The following is a 14,094-nucleotide window of genomic DNA, read 5'->3' as shown; positions in this document are numbered from 1 at the left end:
TTAAAATGTGCTTAACAAGTCCGATATAGTTGCATGACTCACTCTGTGTGCAATAATAGTGTTAACATGATTTTTGAATGACTACCTCATCTCTGTACCCCACACATACAATTATCTGTAAGGTCCCTCAGTCGAGCAGGAATTTCAAACACAGATTCAACCACAAAGTCCAGTGAGGTTTCCAATGCCTCGCAAAGAAAGGCTTCTATAGATACAGTGTGGGAGAACAAGTATTTGATACACCCGATTTTGCAGATTTCCCTACTTACAAAGCATGTGGAGTGTCTGTAATTTTTATCATAGGTACACTTCAACTGTGAGAGATGGAATCTAAAACAAAAATCCGAAAATCACATTGTATGATTTTTAAGTAATTAATTAGCATTTTATTCGCATGACATAAGTATTTGATACATCAGAAAAGCAGAACTAATATTTGGTACAGAAACCTTTGTTTGCAATTACAGAGATCATACGTTTCCTGTAGTTCTTGACCACGTTTGCACACACTGCAGCAGGGATTTTGGGCCACTCCTCCATATCAGACCTTCTCCAGATCCTTCAGGTTTCGGGGCTGTCGCTGGGCAATACGGACTTTCAGCTCCCTCCAAAGATTTTCTATTGGTTCAGTCTGGAGACTGGCTAGGCCACTCCAGGACCTTGAGAATCTTTACGGAGCCACTCCTTAGTTGCCCTGGCTGTGTGTTTCGGTGCGGGTCTGTTATGCTGGAAGACCCAGCCACGACCCATCATCAATGTTCTTACGAGGGAAAGAGGTTGTGTGGCTAAGATCTCCCAATACATGGCCCCATCCATCCTCCCCTCAATACGGTGCAGTCGTCCTGTCCCCTTTGCAGAAAAGCATCCCCAAAGAATGATGTTTCCACCTCCATGCTTCACGGTTTGGATGGTGTTCTTGGGTTGTACTCATCCTTCTTCTTCCTCCAAACACGGCGAGTGGAGTTTAGACCCAAAAGCTATATTTAATCATCAGACCACATGACCTTCTCCCATTCCTCCTCTGGATCATCCAGATGGTCATTGGCAAACTTCAGACGGCCTGGACATGGCGCCTGCTTGAGCAGGGGACCTTGTGTGCGCTGCAGATTTTAATCCATGACGGCCGTAGTGTGTTACTAATCGGTTTTCTTCGAGACTGTGGGTCCCAGCTCCTCTTCAGGTCATTGACCAGGTCCTGCCGTGTAGTTCTGGGCTGATCCCTCAACCTTCCTCACTGATCATTGATTTACTCCTGAACTTATTTAGGCTTGCCATAACAAAGGGGTTGAATACTTATTGACTCAAGACATTTCAGCTTCACATTTTTTTATTAATCAGTTTAAAAAATAACATAATTCCACATTATGGTTCAGTGTGTGTAGGCCAGTGACAGAAACATCTCAATTTAATCCATTTTAAATTCAGGCTGTAACACAACAAAATGTGGAAAAAGGCAAGGGGTGTGAATACTTTCTGGAGGCTCTGTACATGTAGGTCTGTGTCTAGTGAAGGTTGCATACACAGGGCTGTGTGGTGTGTGTTGTGTAATGTGTGTTGTGTCTGGAGTTCAGCGATGCAGGAAGTGTCTTACCTGCAGAGCCTCGTCTGGGACAGTCATCTCGCCTCGCACCACCGTGAACAGGTTGGTATGTGAGACAGGTTAAGGAAAGACACTTGTTTGTATCTATCACTATTTGCATCTATCCTCACAGCCACTTCATTATACACACATAACAGTCATTCAAGGCCAAAACCACAATAGAGTGAATGACAGCTTGACACTTAAAAACTATACAGCTTGACAAATGATCAGTGGGACGAGAGCAATTAAATTAACAGATGGTACATGTTTTTAGGGATTGAAGTACTGTTGTGTCACTAAGGTTGTAACAACGGAATGATTGAAAGGATATCATATCCAAACCTTAACTTGTCATCAGTCTTCAAAGTGATATACATCTGCTCCTGGATTCGAACATCATTCACAAATGTCTGTATGGAGAGAAAAGAGAAAAAACCTTTTTGAACATGGATTGCATTGTAAATTCACTGCTCTCTGACTCTCTCCAGTGCCAGGCATGCCAGCCCAGTTCTCATTGCTTAAAACCCCCACGGGTAAATACATAATGAATTTAGGGAAACTGTTCCCAGCACACTTAATTTCAGGCTACACTTAACCCAGAATACAATCATATYACCTTTCATTCTCAGATACAAATCATCAAAAATGTAAAGGTGAAAGGGTGATGGCTGGATCAGGGTTGTATTAGATCAGGACTGTAAAAATAATAAGTAAATGTGATTTCTGGTTTTCAGGTCTTTCAGGTCTTGCCATAGATTTTCAAGCAGATTTAAGTCAAAACTGTAACTGTAAACTGTAAAACTGTGAGTCTTCTTGGTAAGCAACTCTTGTGTTTTAAGTTATTGTCCTGCTGAAAGGTGAATTCATCTTCCAGTGTCTGGTGGAAAGCAGACTGAACCAGGTTTTTCTTAGGGATTTTGCCTGGGAAACTGTTCCCAGCACACTTAATTTCAGGCTACACTTAACCCAGAATACAATCATATCACCTTTCATTCTCAGATACAAATCATCATTTTCTTGCAGGTCTCTCCATTACCCCCATAAGAACCAGCCAAAGTGACATYATAAAAGAAAAGACAGCTCTATTTATTTTTTTATGTTTTGAATATACACTACCGTTCAAAAGTTTGGGGTCAGTTAGAAATGTCCTTGTTTTTGAAAGAAAAGCACATTTTCTGTCCATTAAAACGACATCAAATTGATCAGAAATACAGTGCAGACATTGTTAATGTTGTAAATGATTATTGAAGCTGGACATGGCTGATTTAAATGGAATACCTACAGAGGCCCATTATCAGCAACCATCACTCCTGTGTTCCAATGGCACGTTGTGTTAACTAATCCAAGTTTATCATTTTAAAAGGCTAATTGATAATTTAAAAAAAACTTTTGCAATTATGTTAGCACAGCTGACAACTGTTGTTCTRATTAAAGAAGCAATAAAACTGGCCTTCCTTAGACTAATTGAGTAAAGAGAGAAAAAAAATGTGGACTTGGATTGCATTGTAAAATCACTGCCCTCTGCTTTTTCTCTTTCTTTCTTTTTCTCTCTCGGAGAACCTGAGCCCTAGCACCATGCCTCAGGACTACCTGGCCTGATGACTCCTTGCTGTCCCCAGTCCACCTAGTCGTGCTGCTGCTCCAGTTTCAACTGTTCTGCCTGCGGGTATGGAACCCTGACCAGTTCACCGGACAGACCTGCTGTTTTCAACTCTCTAGAGACAGCAGGAGTGGTAGAGATACTCTGAATGATCGGCTATGAAAAGCCAACGGACATTTACTCCTGAGGTGCTGACCTGTTGCACCCTCTACAACCACTGTGATTATTATTATTTGACCCTGCTGGTCATCTATGAACATTTGAACATCTTGGCCATGTTCTGTTATAATCTCCACCCGGCACAGCAAGAAGAGGACTGGCCACCCCTCATAACCTGGTTCCTCTCTAGGTTTCTTCCTAGGTTCTGGCCTTGTCCTAGCGGAGTTTTTCCTAGCCACACTGTGCTTCTACACCTGCACTTGTTTGCTGTTTGGGTTTTAGGCTGGTTTCTGTACAGCACTTTTGACATCAGCTGATGTAAGAAGGGCTTTATAAATACATTTGATTGATTTGATTGATTAAGTATCTGAGCATCAGCCTTTGTGGGTTCGATTACAGCACAGGTGTCAAACTCATTCCACGGGGGCCGAGTGTCTGCGGGTTTTCGCTCCTCCCTTGTACTTGATTGATGAATTAACATCACTAATTAGTTAGGAACTCCACACCTGGTTGTCTAGGGCTTTATTGAAAGGAAAAACCAAAAACCTGCAGACACTAGGCCCTCCGTGGAATGAGTTTACACCCCGGATACAGGCTCAAAATGGCCAGAAACAAAGAACTTTCTAATGATATTCGTCAGTCTATTCTTGTTCTGAGAAATGAAGGCTATTCCATGTGAGAAATTGGCAAGAAACTGAAGATCTGGTACAACGCTGTGTACTACTGCCTTCACAGAACAGAGCAAACTGGCTCTATCCAGAATAGAAAGAGGAGTGGGAGGCCCCGGTGCACAACTGAGCCAAAGGACAAGTACATTAGAGTGYCTAGTTTGAGAAACAGACGCCTCACAAGTCCTCTGTTTTAAGTCCCTCTGACCATTTTTTATTCTTTTTACTTTTTACCCCAATTGGTAGTTACATTCTTGTCCCATCGCTGCAACTCCCGTACGGAATCGGAGAGGCGAAGGTCGAGAGCCATGCATCCAAAACATGACCCTGCCAAGCCGCACTGCTTGCTTAACCCGGAAGCCAGCCACAAGGAGTCTTTAGAGCACGATGGRACAAGGGAATCACGGCTGGCAAAATCCTTCCCTAACCCAGATGACACTGGGCCAACTGTGCGCCGCCTCATGGGTCTCCCAGTCACGGCCAGCTGTGACACAGCCTGGGGTCGAACCCGGGTCTGTAGTGACGCCTCAAGCATTGAGATGCAGTGCCTTAGACCCCTGTGCCACTCGGAAGGCCACTATTTAAAGTCACTCTAAAAGAGAAGCAGGGTTGAATTGGGTAATTGAAATCTTTGCTGAGAGGTTGTTACAATGTCTATTTAGGAAATGCAGTTATGACTATAGACTAGCTGTTGTTGTTATCAGGATTTATCAGAACAGAGTCCTGGACAGACAGATTGAGTATACACCTAATAAGTCATACCGCTGACTTTTCTTATGATTCAAGATCTATCCTAAAGATGAGCAAGATGTGCAGGTCATTCAGCAGTCMGGCTCTGATTGGCCCAGCATGGGATGGAGTGCTACTTCCTGTCGCTACGGGCCCTTGGACTGCGGGGGAGGAATGCTGGAGCATGATTCAGGAGAAAGAGGTTATGACTTCAGCTTCCTGCCTGAGATAATGTGTCACAGTGGTTCCAAGCTAGTGGGTTAGCCTACACACTGAGTGATTTACACACTGAGCCATCAGCAGAACTAGGCCTAACACATTACTCACACCATGTGGCGGGAAGAGCACTTCAACATGGTTTACTCTGCCGTGAAAAGATCATGGTGTAGAATATGGGCACGTCATATGAGAATACGTTCTGTTAATGCCATATGACACACATTTACAGATGAGGTAATAAACCCAGCCCTCTCAAGTCAAAGCTGGAGCAAATTTTATTAGCCTAGAGATTAAGCACTTAAAGAGAAACTTTACCGCTCAACACTTTGGGATGTTTTTCCAGTCTCCCCACATAATTATGAATGATAAGACTGTGTTTCAGACATAATTATGCACTATAGCTGTATTTTCTATTTTCACACTGGGAGAGTTCAACCAATGACGTCATTGGTTGTTTGAGCCTKCTGTCTGATCTAAAAATGAATGGAGTCATGTTTTGTAGCAATTATTGTGGCCTTTGGGTTTCGCCGATTGCACGATCAAGTTAGCAGCGAGTAGATATAGTTGTTCTTGTTCAATAAAGCCATTGAACTTGTCTCAACCATGTGCCTATCTGCCAGGCCATTTCAGGATATTTAGGTTGACTCATTTTCCATTTCCCTGGCTTTGTAAAGATTACAGCCTGACGGGAGCCCTACTTCCTTGTTCCCACCCTTAAAGGCAGGCTTTTCCAAATGGGGGCGGCAATAGTTTACAGGTTCACCGGAGCTAAGTTACCGTCTATCCGGGATTGCTAAATAATTAGCTACAGTGGTTGCTTCTGATGATTCCTCTTTTCAAGAAAAGCAGGAAGACAAAAACATGTTTTAATGTTCTTTTACATAGGAACATAGATCCCTATTTATTTGAGCCGGAATACACTGAAGAGGAGTTGAGACAGTGAGAAAAATAATTGCAAGACCAAATAGCAGCGGTGGCAGCCTAGACCCGCTAGACCAGGACTCATGAGGGCAATTGACAAACGAGTAAGCTGTTTTGCTGCCGGTAGCTAGCTAGCAATATAAGCTCTCTTCTTACACGCGGTAATGTTTTTCAGGTCATGCTTCGGCTTGCTAGTACCACTACAAGGCAAGCTAGCCAAACTAGTTGTGCATTTGCAATACCTAAAATGTATTATAGTCACCCAAACACACCATATGCATGTATTTCCTTTGTTGAACTGCAGCATCTATTATAAGCGTTAGTGGTCTATTTTTCTTCTACTGTATATGTCATACATTGCCATAACTGTTCCTGCATACTGCTAGGTAAACTCACCTCGGTCTCCAGAGCAAATAAACCTTGTCTTGAATACAAGCCATGTCTACTTACAGTATTTGCTATATTGACAGACTAATCTACTGTTTTATTGAAACATGTTAACTTGCAAACAAATGTAAGTTCAAATGCTACACCAACTCCCTGCATCATTTGTTTTAGCTGTAAGACTGAAGCTAGTTGATCCAAATACATTTCATGAATATTAGAATGAACTGCTCCAGAAGTTGAAGTCAACTCTTTATTGGTTTCTTATGCAGATGGAATAATTTAGTCACTTGTCAGTACAGTTAAAAAATATATATAAAACACCATTATATACATACTGTACAACAGCTACTGTAGCAATATCTATACCACAATGCAGTTGTGCGCATACTGGGCATTCTATATTATATTACAACATCAGTCTAACTGAATATGGATGTTGTGTTGGTTGAATGTTCCAGGCAGGTTCTAGAATGTTCTTCAGCTGGTGAACCTCTTCTTGTGTAGGGTAATGGCAGCTGGTTTTGCAGGCTTTTGCGCTGTGGCGATGTTAGGTTTGTGGGGCTGTGACTCTGGCTCCTCGTAGACAACCATCTGGTTTTTCCTGCACTCCACAGCCAGGTGGACTAGCCTCTCATACACTTTCTTCACCACCCACTGATTCGACCTCTTGCAGAAGATTTGTTTGTACTGCAAGTCTCCTGGAAAGATATGAAGACTGATCATGGGGATGTGTAACCATAGAATAAACCATGTTAATCTGTAAACAAAAAAGGGTACAGTAGACTGGTATGTGTTTTGTTACACTCAGAGTCAATAATGGGGCATTGAAATAGGCTGTTAGCAAAGATGTGAAACATTTTGGGGGGGGGCAGTCTAGTAGTGTATTGTTGTGTATGAGCACCTACAGTTGTGCTGTTGAGTAGAAAAACACTGCCAACAATAGAGTGAATAGGCTAGAAGAGTATTCTATCAGCCCCTCACCCATGCCAAAGAACTGACTGCAAGAGTGTGAAACGTTTTTAAGAGCACTTGTCTTGTAGACAGTTCAGTGTATTGGTGATTTTGCTTTCATAAATCCCTTTGGCTGTCCTGGCTTGTTTTAAAGTCAGATCATGATGAGTTTGAGCTATTTCAAGGCTGAAATCTTTCTTCCAATGGGTCTACAGGCTCTGTACTACTAAAGCTGGTGTCAAAGTCTGTCATCAGCAGCAGGATTAGTGTGTAGAACACACAGTAGTCAGTGATTAGCCAACATTTTACAACTGTTTCTCCACCAATACACACTTAAACAAGGTACTACATCCACCCACACCCCTCATGTCAATAGATCATGCCTTCACACACAATACCCACTCAGTCACTCACACCATACAGTAGAAGTTGCAGCCTACAGTACTTGTAAACGCACCAACTATGACAACACGACACAGACTATGTTCATGCCTAGCTCCAGTATATTTATTTGCTCATCATGGAGTCATGGCAATATTTAGTCGATTTTAGAAAGTGACTTACACTAGTTCCGGGTGCTGAGCTTGATGTTGATGCCTCTGCATATGTTGATGGGATCGGACTCTAAATAGAACACAGTCACATTAGCCTCTGCGGTAGTTAGTTAGCTAGCTAATGGTTAGCTAACGTAATCTAACGAAGCTAACGTTTACTTGCAAAGTTACAAATCACATCACCAGATAGCAGCTGGCTAACTACATTGATATAGTTTGGAATGTCTAGCCAGCGTATTACGAAAGCTAGCTATCTAGTTTTTGGTTTAGATAAACAAATGTTCAACGCTAGCTAGTTAGCTAGTTATCGTTAGCTACGTTACCTCAGCTTGACCTCTTTTCTGCTGTTCTGATGTTGGCGGATCGGATGCCTTCCTCTTTGAAGTGAAGGGGAAAATCGATGGAATAGCATCACTTTTCAACATTCGGTCGACATGGTAACCCCATTAGTTGAGACTTCAGTTCCGTTTCGAAACCTTCTGGCTGAAAGTGCTGGCTACAAACACAGATATTTTGATATTTCTCACATCAACTGGATACACCTCCACGGGTGTTTGCTTACAGCCCGGAAATGTTGCTGGCCCGTTTCTACTGGTGAGATGCAGAAACGCTCGTATTTGCGTGTAGTGAGGAAATTCAAAATGTTTATGACACATATGATATGTTAATAGCACATTAATGGACATATATAGTGAAATGGAACAGCGGTGAAATGTCCCTTTAACCCCTGACCTCTTTACATCTCTTCTCCTCCCCTACCCCTTCACCCTCCTATCACTCACCCCGTTCAGGCTGCCAAGGTCCTTGACTTTGTGCTCATCGCTGGTTAACTCGTAGTTGATGACTGCATGCTGCTTGTCAACACTCCGCGACTGTAAACACAAACACAACAGTAATGGTGTTACACATTGTTAGATTAGAACTTGACATCAATGCTGATCTTGAAATGTTTTTGACATGAGATAACAGAGTGTGCATTATCATATCAACATCCAATCATGCAGCAATGTCAGTGTTTGAAGGAGGAATAACATGCATTGTTAAAGTCAGATTACATTTTTGAAACACAGAGGTATCTACTGTATATTTCCATTCATAATACTTTTTATTTTTTATATATACTTTTTATTTTATTTTATATTTTACTTTATTTTATTTTATATATACTTTTTAAAATAATCACAAACCCCAGATAGGTGCAGTGAAACATGTTGTTTTAGAGGGTCAGCCTTAGTAGTACCGTGCCCCTGGAGCAAATTAGGTTGAAGTGCCTTGCTCAAGGGCACATTGACAGATTTTTCACCTTGCCGGCTCGGATATTCAAACCAGCAACCTTTCGGTTACTGGCCCAACGCTCTAACTGCTAGGCTACCTGCCACCCTTTTTTACAAGACAGTTAGGCCCTGTATTATTCTCAAACAGACAGAGATGGAAGCACAAACACATATAACACAATATGTAGGGGGGAGTGGAGGGAGGAAGCGAGATAGATAGTTTCGATGTTTTACCATCTCCCAAGAGCACCCTATCAGCTCTATAGAGTTTGATTTGAAACATCTAGATACTGCAAACTTTAGGGAATGTATCAGGGATGTACCCTAAACAAAATAACACTTTCAGCATCTCTGGATTCAATGCCAAATTCCAGTCATAATTCTAATTGTCATGAGTGATGGAAAATGGCACTATCATGATCGGACTATGGATAAAGGACACATGGAGAATTCTTTCACAGAGCAGATACTGTATTCTGATGCCATATACACATTTGTTGAGGGCAAACCTTCCCCTGTAGATTAGGTTTGTGATCAAACAAGATCAAACCAGATTAGACCAAGAGACTAGTGTCTGTGACACAGTACATACCACAGCACAGGGACTAGACACATACAATACAGTATAGAGATGAGATCTTTCTGATATCGCTCTAGCCAAGTAGCCTAGGTCTGAGTAATATTGTCTGTTTTGAATACCAGTCCATTTTGAAGCTGTAAGGGAATAAGTGTGTATGTTTGCATGTTTATATGTTTAACTGCCGGTATGGCTAAGTGACGTGTGACAGATATCCTAACTTCACACAAATCTTCCATATTGAATGCGCGACCCAGGCTGGAAAAATTATGGATCATTGCTACTCTAACTTCCGCGACGCATACAAAGCCCTCCTTTCGGCAAATCTGACCACGACTCCATTTTGTTGCTACCAGCCTATAGACAGAACTAAAACAGGAAACGCCCGTGCTCAGGTCTGTTCAACGCTGGTCCAACCAATCTGATTCCACGCTTCAAGATTGCTCGATCACGTGGACTGGGATATGTTCCCGGATAGCTTCAGACAACAAGATTGATGTATACGCTGATTCGGTTAGCGAGTTTATTAGCAAGTGCATCGGTGATGTTGTACCCACGGTGACTATTAAAACCTTCCCCAACCAGGAACCGTGGATTGATGGCAGCATTCGCGCAAAACTGAAAGAGTGAAGCACTGCTTTTATTCATGGCAAGGCGACCGGAAACATGACCGAATACAAACAGTGTAGCCATTCCCTCCGCAAGGCAATCAAACAAGCTAAATGTCAGTATAGAGACAAAGTAGAGTCGCAATTCAACGGCTTAGACACGAGACCAGCCCCGTAGCGGACACCGACATCTTGCTCCCAGACAAACTAAACAACTTCTTTGCTCGCTTTGAGGACAATACAGTGCCACTGACACGGACCGCTACCAAAACCTGCGGGCTCTCCTTCATGAGTAAAACATTTAAACGTGTTAACCCTCGCAAGGCCCGCCGGCCCAGACGGCATCCCTAGCCACGTCCTCAGAGCATGCGCAGACCAGCTGGCTGGTGTGTTTACGGACATATTCAATCAATCCCTATCCCAGTCTGCTGTTTCCACATGCTTCAAGATGGCCACCATTGTTCCTGTTCCCAAGAAAGTTAAGGTAACTGAGCTAAACGACTATCGCCCCGTAGCACTCACTTCCGTCATCAAGAAGTGCTTTGAGAGACTAGTCAAGGATCATATCACCTCTACCCTACCTGACACCCTAGACCCACTCCAATTTGCTTACCGCCCCAATGAGTCCACAGACAACGCAATCGCAATCACATCGCACACTGCCCTAACCCATCTGGACAAGAGGAATACCATGTAAGAATCTGTTCATCGATTACAGCTCAGCATTTAACACCATAGTACCCTCCAAACTCGTCATTAAGCTCGAGACCCTGGGTCTCGACCCCGCCCTGTGCAACTGGGTCCTGGACTTTCTGACAAGCCGCCCCCAGGTGGTGAGGGTAGGAAACAATATCTCCACCCCGCTGATCCTCAACACTGGGGCCCCACAAGGGTGCGTTCTCAGCCCTCTCCTGTACTCCCTGTTCACCCATGACTGCGTGGCCATGCACACCTCCAACTCAATCCAAGACAACACTACAGTGGTAGGCTTGATGACCAACAACGACGAGACGGCCTACAGGGATGAGGTGAGGGCCCTCGGGTGTGGTGTCAGGAAAATAACCTCACACTCAACGGCAACAAAACAAAGGAGATGATCTGTGGACTTCAGAAACAGCAGAGGGAGCACCCCCCTATCCACATCGACGGGACAGTAGTGGGAGAAGGTGGAAAGTTTTAAGTTCCTCGGCGTACACATCACGGACAAACTGAAATGGTCCACCCACCCACACAGACAGCATGGTGAAGAAGGCGCAACAGCGCCTCTTCAACCTCAGGAGGCTGAAGAAATTTGGCTTGTCACCAAAACACTCACAAACTTTTACAGATGCACAATCGAGAGCATCCTGTCGGGCTGTATCACCGCATGGTACGGCAACTGCTCCGCCCACAACCGTAGGGCTCTCCAGAGGGTAGTGAGGCCTGCACAACGCATCACCGGGGGCAAACTACCTGCCCTCCAGGACACCTACACCACCCGATGACACAGGAAGGCCAAAAAGATCAAGACAACAACCACCGCAGCCACTGCCTGTTCACCCCGCTATCATCCAGGAGGCGAGGTCAGTACAGGTGCATCAAAGCTGGGACCGAGAGACTGAAAAACAGCTTCTATCTTCAAGCCATCAGACTGTTAAACAGCCATCACAAACATTGAGTGGCTGCTGCCAACATACTGACTCAAATATCTTTCCACTTTAATAATTAAAAATTGGATGTAATAAATGTATCACTAGTCACTTTAAACAATGGCCACTTTATATATGTTTACATAGCTTACATTACTCTCTCATATGTATATACTGTACTCTATACCATCTACTGCATCTTGCCTATGCGTTCGGCCATCGCTCATCCATATATTTATATGTAGTTATTTCATTCCTTTACACTTGTGTGTATAAGGTAGTTGTTGTGAAATTGTTAGATTACTTGTTAGATATTACTGCACGGTCGGAACTAGAAGCACAAGCATTTCGCTACACTCGGATTAACATCTGCATGTGTCCAATACAATTTGATTTGATTCGACATCAATGCATGATTTACACAATCGTCAACTTATTGTAAGTGCACAGATCTCGAATGACGATTCCCCCCTGAAGCGAGAGAAAGAGAGAGGTGACCTGCTGGGAGCTTCATCTCTAATCCCATGCACCTAATCTCTGTGTGCCACACTGCATGTCTTATAACAGGGCTTGTTTGATCTGGCCTGACTCTGTAGTAGAGATACAGCCCACCTACAACAGAACAGTATCTCCCAGTTCCCACACTGCAGAGGAGACGAGCCATATCGAGTATCCATACAGAGACRGAGCTAAAGCACCCACACATAGGCATACTGGAATCTCGTCTTTTCCATCTCTGTTCAGAGCATGAAAACATTCTATGTGATTCAGGAGAATGAAGGGAGAGCGATTGTCTACAAAATCATGCATGTCATTGCTGAATTTGAAGTAACTAAGTGTCATGGTGAAAATGACTTGTTATATATAAGTGACAAATAAAACACACCATTCACACTCACATAAACCTACTGTAGATATACTATATACAGTATTGTAGAGAACACAGCATGAGAGACTGTTTCCTCCGTGAAAAAAAATATTTCAATCATAAACATAATGCTTTGATTTGACTGTTACTAACTACAAGAGGCCTAGTTGGGAGGGGTCCATATTTGAGTCTGATACCCTTGAGTTGGGAAGCCATGCAACGGATCTTAAACCCGTACATTGCTGAGATACCCATGTGACAACAAGACTGTGGCCGTAAAAACAGTCACATGGCCCAGACCTCTAGGCGTATTTTCCGTTGGCAGACTCACACTAAACAAAGTACCCAGTCTTCTCCTCTCTTTCCTCCAGGTCATCAGAGAGACCCACACAAGAAAAGAGGATCCCTGTTTAAAAGACAGCCTCCTTGTTCCTTTCATTCCAACCCTGATGATTTCAGCAGTAAAACGTTTAAGTATCTTGCTGGCACTCTGAACTGTTTGTTCTTTAGAAGCCATTTAGCACGGTACCTTCTAACTTCTATTGGGGATGTGCTGATGTATTAATGACCTGCTGCTTAATTATATACTCATTAGTAGACAGGGACAAACTGAGGATTGCTGAGGTTGAAGGAGGACTTCTTGATTTGTGTCTCCAAGAAAGTGTATGTGAAGCCTGGGTTTCAAGTGTCTCAGAGTTAAGGAGCAGTGGTATAGTGGAGGGTAAGTAAACGCAGAGTGCCCAACTTTTACTTTTGCCCAACAGTTTACCCACCTTTTGCAGAAAAATACATTGTAAGTATAGGTAGCGTTACTTTTTTCACCGTGACCGGTGAATTTGAGTTTACCCACCATTTTTTTTACCACTATCTACATCACTGTTAAGGACTGAAGCATCATCGGTATTGCCACACATACACTACAGGCAATTCAGTTACTTGTAAATAAATGTACTCGTTGTACAGAGTCATGGCTGAAAAAGGGACAGGCACTAAGTAAACTTGGCCAGTGAGTAATCAACTACTTAAGTTGTTCTGGAAAGTCTAATTTAGTTAGATTCACAGAGTTGACGTCAAGGAGCACAGAATGTACATTTGTATCGTTGTACTGTGACACTTTTTGAAGGATAGTTGTACAACCATTGCCGTTGCTTTGAAATCTATGTTGCTTTAGAATCTATGTCTAAGGCCTAGATTCAATCCGTAGCGCTGAAGATCCGCGCTGTAGCGCGATTGAAATGTAAAAGTAATTTCCAATTGAGCCAACATATGCAGCGCTTACTGTGAATGCAGTCTCCGCAAACGCGGGAACATTGGATGTCTTGCTCCCAGACAGGCTAAATAACTTTTTTGCCCGCTTTGAGGACAATAC

General features: G+C 43.1%; 1 protein-coding gene and 1 long non-coding RNA gene across 3 annotated transcripts in view; both read right to left on the bottom strand.

The window, feature by feature from the left end:
* The window catches only part of cep170aa (centrosomal protein 170Aa), a 69,763-nt gene that overhangs the window by 40,887 nt on the left and 14,782 nt on the right, over window positions 1-14,094 (bottom strand). For both annotated transcript variants that reach the window (XM_023993528.3, XM_023993535.3), the window contains exons 3-5: window positions 8,553-8,642; window positions 1,914-1,992; window positions 1,592-1,650 (exon numbers count right to left, since the gene is read on the bottom strand). In XM_023993528.3, the coding sequence (XP_023849296.1) occupies window positions 1,592-1,650; window positions 1,914-1,992; window positions 8,553-8,642 (228 nt within the window). The remainder of the gene's footprint in view (window positions 1-1,591; window positions 1,651-1,913; window positions 1,993-8,552; window positions 8,643-14,094) is intronic.
* On the bottom strand, window positions 6,502-8,522 carry LOC111968035 (uncharacterized). The gene is made up of 3 exons (XR_002877822.2): window positions 8,094-8,522; window positions 7,781-7,840; window positions 6,502-6,963 (listed from the first exon to the last, which is right to left on the bottom strand). It is a non-coding gene; the product is annotated as an uncharacterized lncRNA (long non-coding RNA).

The sequence above is a fragment of the Salvelinus sp. IW2-2015 genome, linkage group LG8, assembly GCF_002910315.2.
Source record: "Salvelinus sp. IW2-2015 linkage group LG8, ASM291031v2, whole genome shotgun sequence".
In the NCBI taxonomy this organism is placed as follows: Eukaryota; Metazoa; Chordata; class Actinopteri; order Salmoniformes; family Salmonidae; genus Salvelinus; species Salvelinus sp. IW2-2015.
The sequence above is the reverse complement of the archived record's forward strand: the minus strand, read 5'-3'. Positions and strand labels throughout refer to the sequence as shown.